Here is a 16,492-nt window from a genome sequence, read left to right on the forward strand (position 1 = left end):
TTCTCTGCCATCCAGTGAGCCACAGCCACGCACTTTTGAACAAGGTCTGGATCTCAGCCTTGGAGGCCTGTTCCTTGGATGCTCTATTTCAACCCTAAGTGTAGTAGTTGCTCCTTATAGCTGTTATTCTCATGTTGCTTAGAATTTGCTTTACTTCTTAACAGTCAATTATGCATTCCTCCAATTTCCTGTTATAGTTAACCATTCTTTATTTTAAACTTTCCCTATTCAACTCACCATGTACTTTCTGTCTCCTGATTGGACTCTGACTGATAAGACTGCTCAATACATCTCTTAAAAGGAAGTAAGGAAGGAAAAAAGAAAGGAAGGGGGAAAAGAAACAGTGACAGAGAGAGACCTTAACTATCCCTGGTATCTCTGGGCCAGTTGTGCTTGTTTGCTGTTATTATTTGGAGTTAGAAATTTTAAAAGACAAACTGAATTTTGTCTAAATATGATTCTGTGCCACTGAATTATTAGTTCATATTCTCTTTACTCACTCTTTCACTAAAAAGTTATTGAGCATCTATTATTTGCCAAGCATATACAAATAGATTTTTTTGGATAATGAAAGAATACATTTACAAAGAGAAATCAGACTATAAAGCCAGTAGAAATTTCCTTGAATACCAGATTTTAGGAATGCTAGATTCCAGAACTGTCTTCAAATTAGACTACCCAACACCTCTCCTCTCTCTCCCTTTCTCTCTCCCCCTCAATTCCTACCAGTAAATAAATGAACATCATGGTGTATACCTTAAATATATGCAATAAAATTTAACATAAATGAATGAATGAATAGGTCATTTAATTCCTGTTTCTTAAAATCTCATTGTCATGAAATGCTGCTTAGTGTCTAAATTAAATTCCACACACTCTTCTTCTTCTTTCCCTTTGGACCTGGGCATTCTTTAGCTATAAACAGCAGTTCTCTAAATTCTTGTTAAATCACTCTTTTAACTTCTCTTCTACAAGTTAAATATTCCATGGCATTTTATTCTTTCCCCATAGTTGTATACTTTTTAATTATTTGTCTTCCTGTGCCTTGTCCAATTTGATCACATTCATCCTAAATGGCATTGTTCACTTCAACAATCTCATATGGAGTTTCATACTACTGACTTAATAGAAGTACCTCCTCAGATGCACTGGCCTTCTATACTTTCTTTATATATCTAAGTATCTATACCATGTTAAATATCTTTAATTACATTAAAAGTTTTTCTCTTTTTTTGAGACAGGGTCTCACTTTGTCACCCATGCTGGACTGCAGTGGTGTGATCTCAGCTCACTGTGGCCTTGACCTCCTGGGCTCAAGCCATCTTCCCACCTCAACCCCCAAAGTAGCTGAGAGTACAGGTGTGTGTCACCATGCCCAGCTGATTTTTTTTTTTTTTTTTTTTGTATTTTTGGTAGAGATGGGGTTTCACCATGTCTTGCCCAAGCTGGTTTCAAAAAGCTATCCACCTGACTCGGCCTCCCAAAGTGCTAAGATTATAAGCATGCACCACTGCACCCACCTCAATATTTAAAATTTTTCACAGATAAACTTTTCTTTTTTTTTGATATGGAGTTTCACTCTTTTTGCCCAGGCTTGAGTGCAATGGCATGATCTCAGCTCACTGGAACCTCTGCCTCCCAGGTTCAAGTGATTCTCCTGCGTTAGCCTCCCAAGTAGCTGGGATCACAGGCATGAACCACGCCCAGATAATTTTGTATTTTTAGTAGAGATGGGGTTTTGCCATGTTGGTAAGGCTAGTCTCGAACTCCTGACCTCAGGTGATCCACCTACCTTGGCCTCCCAAAGTGCTGGGATTACAGGCAAAACTTTTATATACCTGAGATAGAAACTGTGTGTATGGAAAAGATGGGATTGAGGGGAAAAGGTTAGGAGGACACAGAGACAAACCTGGCAAATCATGATGGAAAGTTTCCACAATGAACACTTGGATTGCTGGAGGAACCATTTTTATGCATTTATTTACATACACACTAATATAATTACCAACTCTTATTTGTGAAAGAGGTCCTTAGGGATCATTTCCTATGCAATCAGTGCTGTATATTATAGAATGTAACGACAAGATGTTTCTTTAAAATATTCTTAAACATTATGTCAATTCAGAAAGGCCTGAGAGGACTCCCTGCAATTCACTGATTTTAGCAAAGATAAACAATTTTCCACATTTTATCACCTCTGATTTTTTTGAGATGCATCTCACAAATGGTGGCACACTACAATTGTCTTGGTGCCCTTGGACTCTGGTTGCCCTACTGTTCCAGAGGGGCAGCTGAGGCAGGCACCAGCTCCCCACACCTCCACCCTTCTCCTGACCTGATCCTCACCCTGACCCTGTCTCTTTGACCACTTGACCCCTCCTATCTCTAAAAACTCCTGGATTTCAAATGCACAGATTTCAAGACTGGTCAATTTTCTTGGGTCATTAACTGCTTGCAATGCCTATCAGCTGCACAAGGCATCCATTAATGACTCTTGGGCAGGAAGTAATTGGTGAACTCACCTGGGACTGAGGAGAAGTCTAAAAAAATCTTAGTATCTACACAATAAAATTTCTAAGTGATAAGAAAGCAAACAAAATCATAGTGCATTTAAAAATTGATGCTGTCTTAACATTTAAAGAAAATACAATAACAAATGTTTCATATAAAGTGTGTCTTGCTGAACCCTAATGCTTTCTCACTCCAAACCCAACTCCGACCCACTCCACAGGCTCCAGTGCCATGACCAGTTTTCCTCTTTCCACGGATCCTGTTTTTCCTGTTGGAGGAAACTATTAGATCTCACTGAGTATTCCTCTGTGTCACCTGTAACATTTACTTTGAGGATGCAAATATTGAGATGGAGCAGGGACCCCTCTTTGAGGCCTGATGGGCCCACAGAACATAGAAATAAAAGAAAACCTAGAGTCCCTTCGAGGAAAATCCCAGGCAACTAGCTATCCTTGAGAAGTAGCTAGCCTTATGAGCAACCTGTTAAGCAAAAAGGTAACTATAGCTTAAAACAGCCAAAGAAGTGAGAGCGATGAAATATTTGGTTCCCTATAGAAAATCAAGAGAACATCTTAATTTATGTCCCTGAGTTGTTTTTCAGAAACCCAGATCCCCAACAAATGGAAAATGCTCTTTGCTGGCACACAGACCTCAGATATTAGGGAACTGAGGGCTGAACTCTGACCAATGTTCTTCATTCTGAATTTCTTCCTGAGGGGCCTGGAGGAAGTCATGCCCACAGGACAGAGCTTAACACTTTTTTTCTACTGACCCCAAGTTTTTAAGCAAAGCTTAACCAATTGCAAATCAGAAAATCTTTGATTCCATCTATGACCTATGGGCCCTGCTTCAAGATGTCCTGCCTTTTTAGGCTACACCAATATACAGCCTCCATGAATTGACTTATGACTTCACCTGTAACCGCTGTCGTCTAGTCTTTAAAAACACTTACATGTAAGTCATTGAAAAGTTTGGGTCTTAAGCATGAGCTGCCTAATTCTCCTTGCTTGCTGCCCTGCAATAATACCTCACTTTTCTTGCTGCATATCCCAATATCAGTATTTGGCTTTGCTGTGTCAAGCAGGTAATCCATGTTCAGTCTGGTAACAATCTCAGCTTTATTTCTGGGGCTCAACTGAATTAGTCTGAAGTACAACTCTGACTTTGAACATGGGTAAAGGTTAATTGCAAAGCAACAATTTCAGAAAGCTGCTCAGCCACAAAGATAAAGCAAAGTCTCTCAGTCCCTCTGGTTGATGTCAGGTGAGCATGCTTACCTACATAGAACCTTTCATGTAAGCACATCTGGTAATTGCAAGTCTTCCACAGGGACATTTTGCCTGGTGGGTGGCATCATCCTTTTTACTTGACAACTACATTTCCTTATAAACTGGGTTGTGTATAAGAACTGTGAGGGCAGAGGGAACAAAATTTGAATATTTGTTCCATTAGGTTTAGAGAATTTGGATTCTGTTTTATAGCTTACCAAAGAGCCACAAATCTAGTTCTATTCAGGGAATTTAATTCACATCTCATTAACTACCTTGACAAAATCCAACATTAGCCCTGAAAAGCTAATGTGATTAAAGAACTGACAGACATTACTTTTTTCCAACTAATCAAGTTAATTTTAATGGAGGTAATAATGTCTCCCTGGCAGGTTATTATGAGAATCAAATAAGCTACCTAGCATATTGTGGGTGCTTTATAAATTATGAAGTGTTAAACATATGACCACTGCAGGTCTCTTTATTCCTGTGTTATGCCCTCCATATTCCACCTCTTGTTTTTCTTATCTCTTCCTAAGGTCTTACCTAATTATTTAGCTGAGGGAACTCCTCTAAGTCTGGTGTACTATGACCCATGTTTTCAACCAGCAAATTGATTCAATAAATATTAACAGAGCAATTACAGAAACAGATTAGAGGTTGAGTACTCCAACCCCAAGAATGCAAAATGGGAGAAGCTACCTTCTATCCCCACATCAACAGAGGGTCTTCCAAGGGAACATCAAGGGTTTATATGCCAGCTTCTGGAACTGTCTGATTCCCTTTTAAAAACTTTAAAGGGCAAGAGATAGAATACCTGGTGCTTAGGAGTGAGCCAAAAACAAAAAAATGGCTGTGTTGGGCATTTGGGATCCTGTAGTTTGTCAGCAGAAATAAGGGTGTTTCCAACATACACACTGTCGGCCATCCAAGAGTCAGGGTAGAGTTTCCTGAGGCCCTTTCCCACTGGACCATCCAGAGTGGCTCCCCATGAGAGGTGATAATGACCACAATCAAACACATTTGTTTCCCATAGACAAAGGAGTTACCAATTAGTTATCTGGAGTGGTGTAGGCATCATGCTCATGGAAGCTGCTGTGTGATCCACAAGGGGCGTTTGGATGATTTTACACAGATGTGTCTAACTTTATGGAGGCAGGATCTTCAAATATGTCACATAGATGCGCACTCAGATCACAAATACTTATTGGTATTTATACTTAAATCCACTTTGATATTCAGTATTGTCTTCAGTGGGAAGGCAGTGTAGACATTAAATAAAAGGAAAGGAACAATAAACAATTCTGTCACCAAAGTAATATGACGGCACAGCATTTTTAAAAGATGTCAGTTTTATAGCCAGATATTTTAATTACATCTTATAGAACCACAGTGGAAAACAGCGTATTCTCCCCTATTTTAAAGATGGAGGATCTGAAAATAAGCTTAAGAAACTCAAGATCACACCCTGAGAAAAGGGAGGAAGTTAGTGCCAAAGAAACCCACCTAATGATTAAATCTTTGCTTATACTTCCATTGAAATAACAACCCAAACTTGTGCTGAATATACTGAGATTGGAAGAGAATGAACCTCTACCCATAACTTCCCTACTCACTGTAAATACCCAGAAATGCTCTTGTGTTCTCTGGGACCAGGTGCAAGCAGTTTTGCTCATATTCTGCGTAACTTCTCTAGGAGACCAGGTCCCTCTCAGAACTCAAGAATTATGACATGCATGTTGGGTCATGCCTGTATTCCCAGCACTATGGGCGACTCAGGCAGGAGGATCACTTGAGACCAGGAGTTCCAGGCAAGCCTGGGTAGCATAGTGACACTCCGTTTCTACAAAAAATAAATTAGTCAAGTGTAGTAGTGCACACCTATAGTCCCAGGTACTCAGGAAGCTAAAGTGGAAGAATCACTTGAGCCCAGGAGGCCAAGGCTGCAGTGAGCCGTGATTGTGCCACTGCACTCCAACCTACGTGACAGAGTGAGACACCGTGGCGAAAAAGAATTACAAAAGCTGTATGATTTCACTGTGCTTACAGGTAACAAAAAGTCTGCTCAAGCAAAAAGGAGATTTATAAACTCTATCCAGGCATGGCTGGAAGGAAGTTGGCCTTAAGCACTTCCAGAACTATCTATCCAAATACCACCAGAATGCCCCGACTGACACACTTCCTGTACAGCTCCATGTTTTGTGTATCACTTTCTTTCTCTCCAGCTGGAGCTCAGCTAGGTGTGTGCATGTGTGTAGCAGAGAAATGGGGTACTGGTGTCAGATTCACGTTCTTATGGCTTCATAACCCAAGAGGAGTAAGAAAGATGACTTCTCATCTGTTTTTAAATGCTGGAGAAATAAACTGGAAGATCCTTGGTCACATGCACAACCCTGGGTATAACCACTGTCGACTGACGAGAGCCACCAGAAGTAGCAAATCCTGGGGACGTCCCCATCCCTTTGTTACCACACAGATGCTGAGCAGACTAGCACTAGAGCCAGTTCAAAATGGAAATAAACTCACAGCACTAGGCAACTAACGTGTACAGTAAAGGAAAATGTTACACAAAAAGCGAACAAGGATTCACCCATGAAGCCTTGGATAAATGATTTTTACAAACATAGCAGGCTCTGACAAGGAGCAAGTTGTGAAACTCAATGTTCATTTGATCTTTCTAGAAGAACAATATCTTTTCTCTGGTAAGATAAAAAGAAAAGCAACAACTTGACTAGAAGTGGTGATGTGTGCTGACTTCATTGTTAGCTATCCTGACAATCTGTTGCATTATTCCCACATTTAGCAATGCCATTCCCAAGTGAAATAAAGGAGAGTCACACTGATCTATATCACTTTGGAATATTTATTACATTCAGTAATGCATTTCTTAACATGTATAGCACTCTTTAATCAAGAATATAAAGTCATCTACTTAGAATCACAATATCTTAAAGATGCATACTGGAATGATAAGCAAGTTTGAAGATGTAACTATCAACAATTCTTTTCAAAATCATATCAATATATTACTCTCATGAAACTTGCACATTCTAAGAAAGATCATTTTTTCCCCCCAGTACTGGGAAGGTACGCATTTCACCATGTGGCCAGCCAGAAAGGCTATTTTATATGTGGTGTGTGTTACTTATTAAAAGCCTGTCTTTTCTCTAATATTGTACATTACACAATTGTAGCTACACCTGAAGACAAGTGAGTTTCAATGACCACCATCACCTAAAAACATGAATAAATTCCTATATTTAGGACCAGAGGAATGATATATTGTACCGTACTATGCCTACCTCTGTCCAGAGGCCAGCTGTCTCACTTGTTCTTCAGGGTGTCTAGCCTTCTTACCCATCTATTATCTGGGATGCTTCTGAAGTCATTCCCATGGGCCCCTGTCTGGTATTGAGAATACCTCTAAGGAAGTTTCTTTCAAACCTGATCTACCCACCATGTTTATTCCCTGACACTAAAAGTTCACTGACTTCAAATCCCTAGACTTGTCCATCATTATTTTCCCTAGTTGGACAAGGCTGAATTAAAGAGACTTTGTTAAAGGAAGTAGCCTTGGCAGAAGAAAAACCGTGGTTCTGTAGAAGTGTCATTCAATATTTAAAATCTTTTCTGAACCAAAACGAGAGCCTGAAAGTAAAGCACCTTTTATTTTTTAACTCTGCTGTCACTGCTACTAAGGATTCATGGTAAATTATCCTGCAGCCCTTCTTGGCTTGAGAGGAGGTACAGTACAAGTAGCCCACAGGGTCTCAATAACAGAAATATTCTCAAGGACCCTTGAGAATACAAAGGAATACTGGACTGTTTTAAAATGAGAAAACAGAAGAATCAGTTTCTTCTGTTCCTATTCCTATAATATGCCTTAGTCTTTGAAAAGCACAGATAGATAGTTGGTTTGAACTAATTATTTCTCCCTGCTCGCCCCCACTCCTGCTTGCCTTCTTGGGCATTTGTTTAAAAGCAGTATGGGAAGAAGGGGGATGCTCTAGAAGATGTAATCATAAAATCTGAAGCCCCAAAAGAAAAGTCAGAGGAGGTTGAAGAAAAAACAATCATGACAGCAACTCTCCTAACCACAAAATCACATGTGTTATCTTTCTTTCAGGATTAATAATTAATAGTTAAGAGGAAAGCCACATCAATTTCTAGGGCCCTTCTTGGGGAAAGGTTCATATAATTTAGCATACATACCATATTCAGTGAAAATGCATTCAATAAATTACCTATTATAAAGACAACTTTCTCAGTACTTAACAAATGAGATAATTATAAATGCTCCTTTTGCTTTTTATTAAAATGTCACAGCATGCCTAGAGAACAGTTTATATGGATGCATAAAGTCTGAAACCCTAGAAGAAAACTAATCAAAAACCACCTGTTAAATACACAATTATGATTACTGGTGTCCTTTCAATTAAATCCTATGTGTTTAAAATGAAAAACACGCAGCCTGGTACAAATATTCACGTTTCAATTTGCGATCTGCTGCATTGGCATGAGTTTTGGTGAAACCTGGTAAAAGAGGAAAAAAAATCAAATTATGAAAAACTGCATGATATAAATCTCTGTCCTTTTAATTTCCAAATTTCAATCATGTAGGAAACAAGCAGCCTTGCCATAGACATTCCCTGGAGTTTCCATATGATTTTCCACCCTGAAACACTGAGACGGAATAGTTCTGTTTACATTTTGGGTATTTCGTAGTTCTCAACCTTCTTGTATTAGCTCCTAAATTAAGGATGAACAAGGCTGACAACAAGGAGCAGGTGGAAAAGGAGCAGAGGAAAACAAAGGATCCCAATAACCAAGCCCCCTGTCAGATCAATCACTGATCTCTGAGACTGATGCCTCTGAGACTTCATTTAAGACACTTCTGTACCTTCATTTAGGTACAAACCCTAAGTCTCCAAAACCTCAAAAGAGATCCAGCCAATTCATAATATTGTTGAAAGATGCTTTATGTAGTCTTTCAATTACCTAAATACATATTAATGAAGAGACGTATGATCAATGATAAATCTTATTGGAAATTTCATAATCAGAACAGAAATGATACAAAGGCAATAAGAGGATTCAAAGTTATTAAAATATGGAAGTTAGAGCATTAAAACAATCAAATGTTGATTATAATTATGTTCAGTGTATAAAATAGTCAATGCTTTCCTGCAAATCTTCAAGCAGAGAAAAGTGACAATGAATGTATATTTAAGGTAGAGCTGGTTGCAGGAGAACCATAAATATAAGTGGTCAGTTTAACTGTGACAGATTTTTCAAAGTGTGGTACCAGGTTCAGATTCCTTAATTCAACATGGCAAATACTGATTGGGTTCTAGTTAGTAACAGTCCCCATGGAAAGAAGGAAATACCAAAACTTGGGTGCTTTGTGAAATTCTCAAAGATGTGGCAACTGAAATGAGCCCAATTAGCATTTTACCTTCCAGAATAAACAATATTTTCTTAAATTGATAAATGAACAAATGAATGAATAAGTAGATAATTAAGTTTCAAAGAACTAGAAGGGAGGTTCCTGATAGTTAAACCAGTATTAAAAACTGAAAGAACAGGCAATCACTTGGCTTTCATTAGGTTAAACAGTTTTAGTCCATCTATAAATAATGTCTGCATTAGCTCTTCACAATTAACTCTTTATGGTATCAAGAGTTAATGTCCTCTCTTCCATTTTTCTCCTAAAGTACTAAACCAGAATGTCAAAAAGGTCTACTAAAAGAATAAATAAGAATAAACAAGAATAAAAAAGTTCAGCAAGATTTGGTATATAGCTTAGGGTAAATGAGAACGCATTATGACTTATTTCTAAGAGTAGACATAGAGACAAACAGAATAAGTAGACAAAAAGTAATATCACACATATGCACAGATCTTCAACTCTACTAAGAATAACATTTAGTATTTAGATAAGTATGTCTCACAGTTCATTTTCTTTCTTTTTTTTAAACAACAGAGCATCTGTGGAAATAACTTAGTGAAACCTTATTTTTTTTTCTCTCTTTTTTTTTTTTTTGAGATAGAGTTTCGCTCTTGTTGCCCAGGCCGCAGTGCAATGGCATGATCTTGGCTCACCGCAGCTGCCACCTCCCGGGTTCAAGCAATATTCCTGCCTTAGCCTCCCAAGTAGCTGGGATTACAGGCAGGCGCCACCATGCCCAGCTAGTTTTTGTATTTTTAGTAGAGACGGGGTTTCTCCATGTTGGTAAAGCTGGTCTTGAACTCCTGACCTCAGGTGATCCACCTGCCTTGGCCTCCCAAAGTGCTGGGATTACAGGCGTGAGCCACCGTGCCTAGCCCAATTTATTGAAACTTTTTTTTACTACAAATTATTTTCTATAGATGCTTCATAGCACTTCCTTGAAAAAGAAACTGGACACATTAATTTTTTTAACTAAACATCTGATCCTTTTCCTTGTTATGTCAGCCCTATTTTGAGCTCTTAATGTCATTTACATTCTCAATGTCAAAAATGACATCAAAAGTAACGCTTTATATAGACTGGCTTTGCCTGCTTTTTAATGAAAAACATCTACTAAATCACCATTTCTCATTCTGTTCTCCCAGTCTCATCAACACTGTAAATTCATGCAAGCCAAAGGAGCTTATTCTGCCAACGTGATCTACAGGCTAAGCATAAGGTGACATGATTTAGGTATAGAAGATAAGCCAATGATTTGTCTTCCCAGTGCATTAATATCCCAAAAGTATATTGCTTAACTCTGGTAGAATGCCAGTTCATAGTAGATGCTGAAAGTATAAATTTATTCAATTTGGCAAGGAATGTCTGCAGCTGGCCTCTTTCAGATTCCACTGCAAACATATTAACAAGCAATGCTTTTACTAGTTTTTGTTTGTTTGTTTGTTTGTTTTGCCACTAGTTTGTTCGGGTATATTCCTGCCTGGAGAATAAGGCCAAGGCTCTTGGGAGCAAGAACTATAAATTAGTTCTATTTTATCCACATTTTACAGCTCAATATGGAACATACATTGAGTGTATGACTAGTGACGTCTGGAAGTTTATTCTACCACATAATCTTTAAATATGGATTACACTTTAATTTTTTAAGTTAAAAAGATAAAATCAAAGAAATATTGTTTCAAAAGAGGTCCACAGACACATGGTTTATAAAAACACCTATTTTACATAGCTTAAGCATTCATCAGAAAAGACACAACCCAAATAACCAATTGAAAGTTGATATTTTCAATGGCAAAACCATTTATTAAACCACAATTACTTTTGCATCAACCTAATACTTTGGCCCATCAACTAATTGGCATACTGAATGCTGTAAGTATAGCCAAAAAATGAAGAAATTTAACATATTCATTAACTTGTCACAGCTTTAATATGACATCATTTTGACTCTTTAAATATTTGGGAGACAGACTTCTTTCAAAATCTGAGGACAATGGGAGAAAAATACGCCAAAGGATTCCTTAGTTGTGAAAATGTTGGGCCCTAGTAGCATAAAAGACAGAAGACTATATCGAACTTAAAAACTTCCATGTGTCAAAGAAAACAGTGAAAAACAAACCTATGGAATGGAAAAGAATATTCAAAAGTCATATCTGATAAGAGATTAGCATCCAGAATATATGAGAAACTTTGACAACATCACCAGAGAAATGCAAATCAAAACCACAATGAGATATCACCTCACACCCATTAGGATGGCCACTATTAAACAGAAGATAACTGTTGGCAAAGATATGGAGAAATTAGAACCCCTGTGCACCAATAGTGGGAATGTAAAACGGGGCAACCATTGTGAAAAACAGTATGGCAGTTCCACAAAAAATTAATAACAGAATTATCATATGATCCAGCAATCCAAATTCTGAATTATATATCTAAAAAATTTCAAAGCAGAATCTCAAAAAGATACTTGCACATCCATGTTCTTTGCAGCACGATTCACAGTAGCCAAGAGGTGGAAGCAGCCCAAATGTCTACCAACAGATGAGTGGGTAATGAAAGTGTGGTATATATGCACAAAGAAATATTATACAGCCTTAAAAAGAAGAAAATCCTGTCATAGATGCTACAACACAGATGAACCCTGAATACATTATGCTAAGCAAAGCAAGCCAGTCACAAAAGGGCAAATACTTATGATTCCATGCATATGAGGTATCTAGAACAGTCAAAATGATAGAAACAGAAAGCAAAAACAGTGGTTGCCAAAGGCTGTGGAATTAAGTGTTTAATGAATAGTTTCAGAGATGCAAGTTATAAAAGTGCTAGAGATCTGTTGTATAACAATGTGAATACACTTAATATTACTGAATTGTACACTTAAAAATGGTTAAGATGGTAAATTTTTTTAAAGTTTTTACCACAGTTATTTAAAAATAGGAAAGCATTACTGAACAGCATCACGAGCATTTGCAGAGCATGAATATATGTACACGGCTCTACCAATAGCGCTGGGGACAGGGGAGCCTTTATTCCCCACTTCTCATATTCCATTCCATGCAGAAGGACACCTGTCTATTTGTGTAACTACTCTGGTCTCTGGTGTGTCCCTTATTGATGTAGTTAAACGATTATTTGGGCAGAGGAACCTTAACATGTGAAACTTAGCCTGACTCTTACTCTTCATTGAGGTCTTCACCTAGAAAGCAATGCTCTGTTTTGCTCTCAGCCATGTGGATGGAAGCTTAGCAAGGAAGGCTCCCCTTGTGTAGGTGGCCTCGGTTTCTCTGGTGTTGCCTATACTTGGAAGCCGAAGCCTCTGTATTTGTGGGGTTCACACTTGGGAAGCCTGCTGTGGCTGTACACTGAGTCCACATCCCTCACTCTAGCCTGTATAATAGTAATACTTTTACCTCTACCTGCTCAGCTCCCTTCTCTCAAGCGATTCAGCACTCAATCCCCAAGAAACAGCAAAGTCCCTATCTTCATAGCATCCACATTTTGAGGGAGAGGAATCATATGGCTGGCTTCTCTATCTGTAAACAGCTCCTGACTAGAATCTCATTTTGGGTATGTGCTGAAGGTTCCAGAAATATAATCAATATTTGCATTTCTACAACAAAATTTCCACAGCCTCTACCAAGTTCCAGATATATGATGACCTTCAAGATACTGCCCTCCGATGGAAAACTCCAACTTTCAATTGATACAAAATCATGAACAAAACTGTGACAGTCATTACAGATTTTTTAAAGAAGCTGTTTTGGGGGGTTGCCCAAGATGGCCAAATAGGAACACCTCCAGCCTCCAGCTCCCAGCGCGAGTGACACAGAAGATGGGTGATTTCTGTATTTTCAACTGAGGTACCGGGTTCATCTCACTGGGGCATGTTGGACAGTCGATGCTGGTTTGTGGGTGCAGCCCGACCAGCGAGAGCTGAAGGAGGGTGAGGCATCGCCTCACCTGGGAAACGCAAGGGGGAAGGGAATTCCTTTTCCTAGCAAAGGGAAATTGAGACACACAACACCTGGAAAATCATGTAACTCCCACCCTAATACTGCACTTTACCAACGGTCTTAGCAAATGGCACTCCAGGAGATTATATACCACACCTGGCCCAGAGGGGCCCACATCCACGGAGCCTCCCTCATTGCTAGGTCTGAGATCTAACTGCAAGGCGGCAGCAAGGCTGGGAGAGGGGCGCCCACCACTGCTGAGGCTTAAGTAGGTAAACAAAGCTACTGGGAAGCTCAAATTGGGTGGAGCCCACCACAGCTCAAGGAGGCCTGCCTACCTCTGTAGACTCCACCTCTGGGGACAGGGCATAGCTAAACAAAAAGCAGCAGAAACCTCTGCAGATGTAAATGTCCCTGTCTGACAGCTTTGAAGAGAGCAGTGGTTCTCCCAGCACGGAAGTTGAGATCGGAGAATGGACAGACTGCCTGCTCAAGTGGGTCCCTGACCCCTGAGTAGCCTAACTGGGAGACATGCCCCACTAGGTGCAGAACGACATCTCACACCTCACACGGCTGGGTACACCCCTGAGACGAAGCTTCCAGAGCAAGAATCAGACAGCAACACTCGCTGTTCAGCAATATTCTATCTTCTGCAGCCTCTGCTGCTGATACCCCAGCAAACAGGGTCTGGAGTGGACCTCAAGCAAACTCCAACAGACCTGGAGCTGAGGGTCATGACTGTTAGAACAAAAACGAACAAACAGAAAGGACACCCACAGCAAAACCCCATCAGTACGTCACCATCATCAAAGACCAAATGCAGATAAAACCACAAAGATGGGGAAAAAGCAGTGCAGAAAAGCTGGAAATTCAAAAAATCAGAGCGCATCTCCCCCTCCAAAGGAACTCAGCTCATCGCCAGCAACAGAACAAAGCTGGACGGAGGATGACTTTGACAAGTTGAGAGAAGAAGGCTTCAGTCGATCAAACTTCTCAGAGCTAAAGGAGGAACTACGTAACCAGCGCAAAGAAACTAAAAAGCTTGAAAAAAGAATGGAAGAATGGATAACTAGAATAATCAATGCAGAGAAGACCTTAAAAGAACTGCTAGAGATGAAAACCATGACACGAGAATTACGTGACAAATGCACAAGCTTCAGTAACCGACTCGATCAACTGGAAGAAACGATACCAGTGATTGAAGATCAAATGAGTGAAATGAAGCGAGAAGAGAAGTATAGAGAAAAAAGAGTAAAAAGAAATGAAAAAAAGCCTCCAAGAAATATGGGATTATGTGAAAAGACCAAATCTACGTCTGACTGGTGTTCCTGAAAGTGATGGGGAAAATGGAACCAAGTTGGAAAACACTCTTCAGGATATCATCCAGGAGAATTTCCCCAACCTACTAAGGCAGGTCAACATTCAAATTCAGGAAATACAGAGAACATCACAAAGATACTCCTCTAGAAGAGCAACTCCAAGACACATAATTGTCAGATTCACCAAAGTTGAAATGAGGGAAAAAATTTAAACGGCAGCCAGAGAGAAAGGTCGGGTTACCCACAAAGGGAAGTCCATCACACTAACAGCAGATCTCTCGGCAGAAACTCTACAAGCCAGAAGAGAGTGGGGGTCAATATTTAACTTTCCTAAAGAAAAGAATTTTCAACCCAGAATTTCATATCCAGCCAAACTAAGTTTCATAAGTGAAGGAAAAATAAAATCCTTTACAGACAAGCAAATGCTTAGAGATTCTGTCACCACCAGGCCTGCCCTACAAGAGATCCTGAAGGAAGCACTAAACATGGAAAGGAACAACCGGTACCAGCCATTGCAAAAACATGCCAAAATGTAAAGTTCACTGATGCTAGGAAGAAACTGCATCAACTAAGGAGCAAAATAAGCAGCTAATATCATAATGACAGGATCAAGTTCACACATAACAATATTAACCTTAAATGTAAATGGACTAAAGGGTCCAATTAAAAGACACAGACTGGCACATTAGATAAAGAGTCAAGACCCATCAGTTTGCTGTATTCAGGAGACCCATCTCACACGCAGAGACATACACAGGCTCAAAATAAAGGGATAGAGGAAGATCTACCAAGCAAATGGAAAAGAAAAAAAAGCAGGGGTTGGAATCCTAGTCTCTGATAAAACAGACTTTAAACCATCAAAGATCAAAAGAGACAAAGAAGGCCATTACATAATGGTAAAGGGGTCAATTCAACAAGAAGAGCTAACTATCCTAAATATATATGCACCCAATACAGGAGCACCCAGATTCATAAAAGAAGTCCTTAGAGACTTACAAAGAGACTTAGACTCCCATACAATAATAATGAGAGACTTCAACACCCCACTGTCAACATTAGACAGATCAACAAGACAGAAAGTTAACAAGGATATCCAGGAATTGAACTCATCTCTGCAGCAAGCAGACCTAATAGACATCTACAGAACTCTCCACCCCAAATCAACAGAATATACATTCTTCTCAGCACCACATCACACTTATTCCAAAATTGACCACATAATTGGAAGTAAAGCACTCCTCAGCAAATGTACAAGAACAGAAATTATAACAAACTGTCTCTCAGACCACAGTGCAATCAAACTAGAACTCAGGACTAAGAAACTCAATCAAAACCGCTCAACTACATGGAAACTGAACAACCTGCTCCTGAATGACTACTGGGCACACAATGAAATGAAGGCAGAAATAAAGATGTTCTTTGAAACCAATGAGAACAAAGATACAACATACCAGAATCTCTGGGACACATTTAAAGCAGTGTGTAGAGGGAAATTTATAGCACTAAATGCCCACAAGAGAAAGCTGGAAAGATCTAAAATTGACACTCTAACATCACAATTAAAAGAACTAGAGAAGCAACAGCAAACACATTCAAAAGCTAGCAGAAGGCAAGAAATAACTTAAGATCAGAGCAGAACTGAAGGAGATAGAGACACAAAAAACCCTCCAAAAAATCAATGAATCCAGGAGTTGGTTTTTTGAAAAGATCAACAAAATTGATAGTCCACTAGCAAGACTAATAAAGAAGAAAAGAGAGAAGAATCAAATAGACGCAATAAAAAATGATAAAGGGAATATCACCACCGACCCCACAGAAATACAAACTACCATCAGAGAATACTATAAACACCTCTACACAAATAAACTAGAAAATCTAGAAGAAATGGATAATTTCCTGGACACTTACACTCTCCCAAGACTAAACCAGGAAGAAGCTGAATCCCTGAATAGACCAATAGTAGGCTCTGAAATTGAGGCAATAATTAAT

The 16,492-nt window shown here is 39.2% G+C and overlaps 1 protein-coding gene across 4 annotated transcripts in view; it reads right to left on the minus strand.

Moving 5' to 3' along the window:
- Window positions 1-6,627: 6,627 nt before the first annotated feature.
- The window catches only part of OXCT1 (3-oxoacid CoA-transferase 1), a 144,897-nt gene continuing 135,032 nt past the window's right edge, over window positions 6,628-16,492 (minus strand). For all 4 annotated transcript variants that reach the window (XM_025388461.1, XM_025388460.1, XM_025388459.1 and 1 more), the window contains one exon: window positions 6,628-8,312. In XM_025388461.1, coding sequence (XP_025244246.1) covers window positions 8,271-8,312 — 42 coding nt within the window. In that variant the 3' untranslated portion in view covers window positions 6,628-8,270. The remainder of the gene's footprint in view (window positions 8,313-16,492) is intronic.

This window comes from Theropithecus gelada, chromosome 6 (genome assembly GCF_003255815.1).
Source record: "Theropithecus gelada isolate Dixy chromosome 6, Tgel_1.0, whole genome shotgun sequence".
NCBI lineage: Eukaryota > Metazoa > Chordata > Mammalia > Primates > Cercopithecidae > Theropithecus > Theropithecus gelada.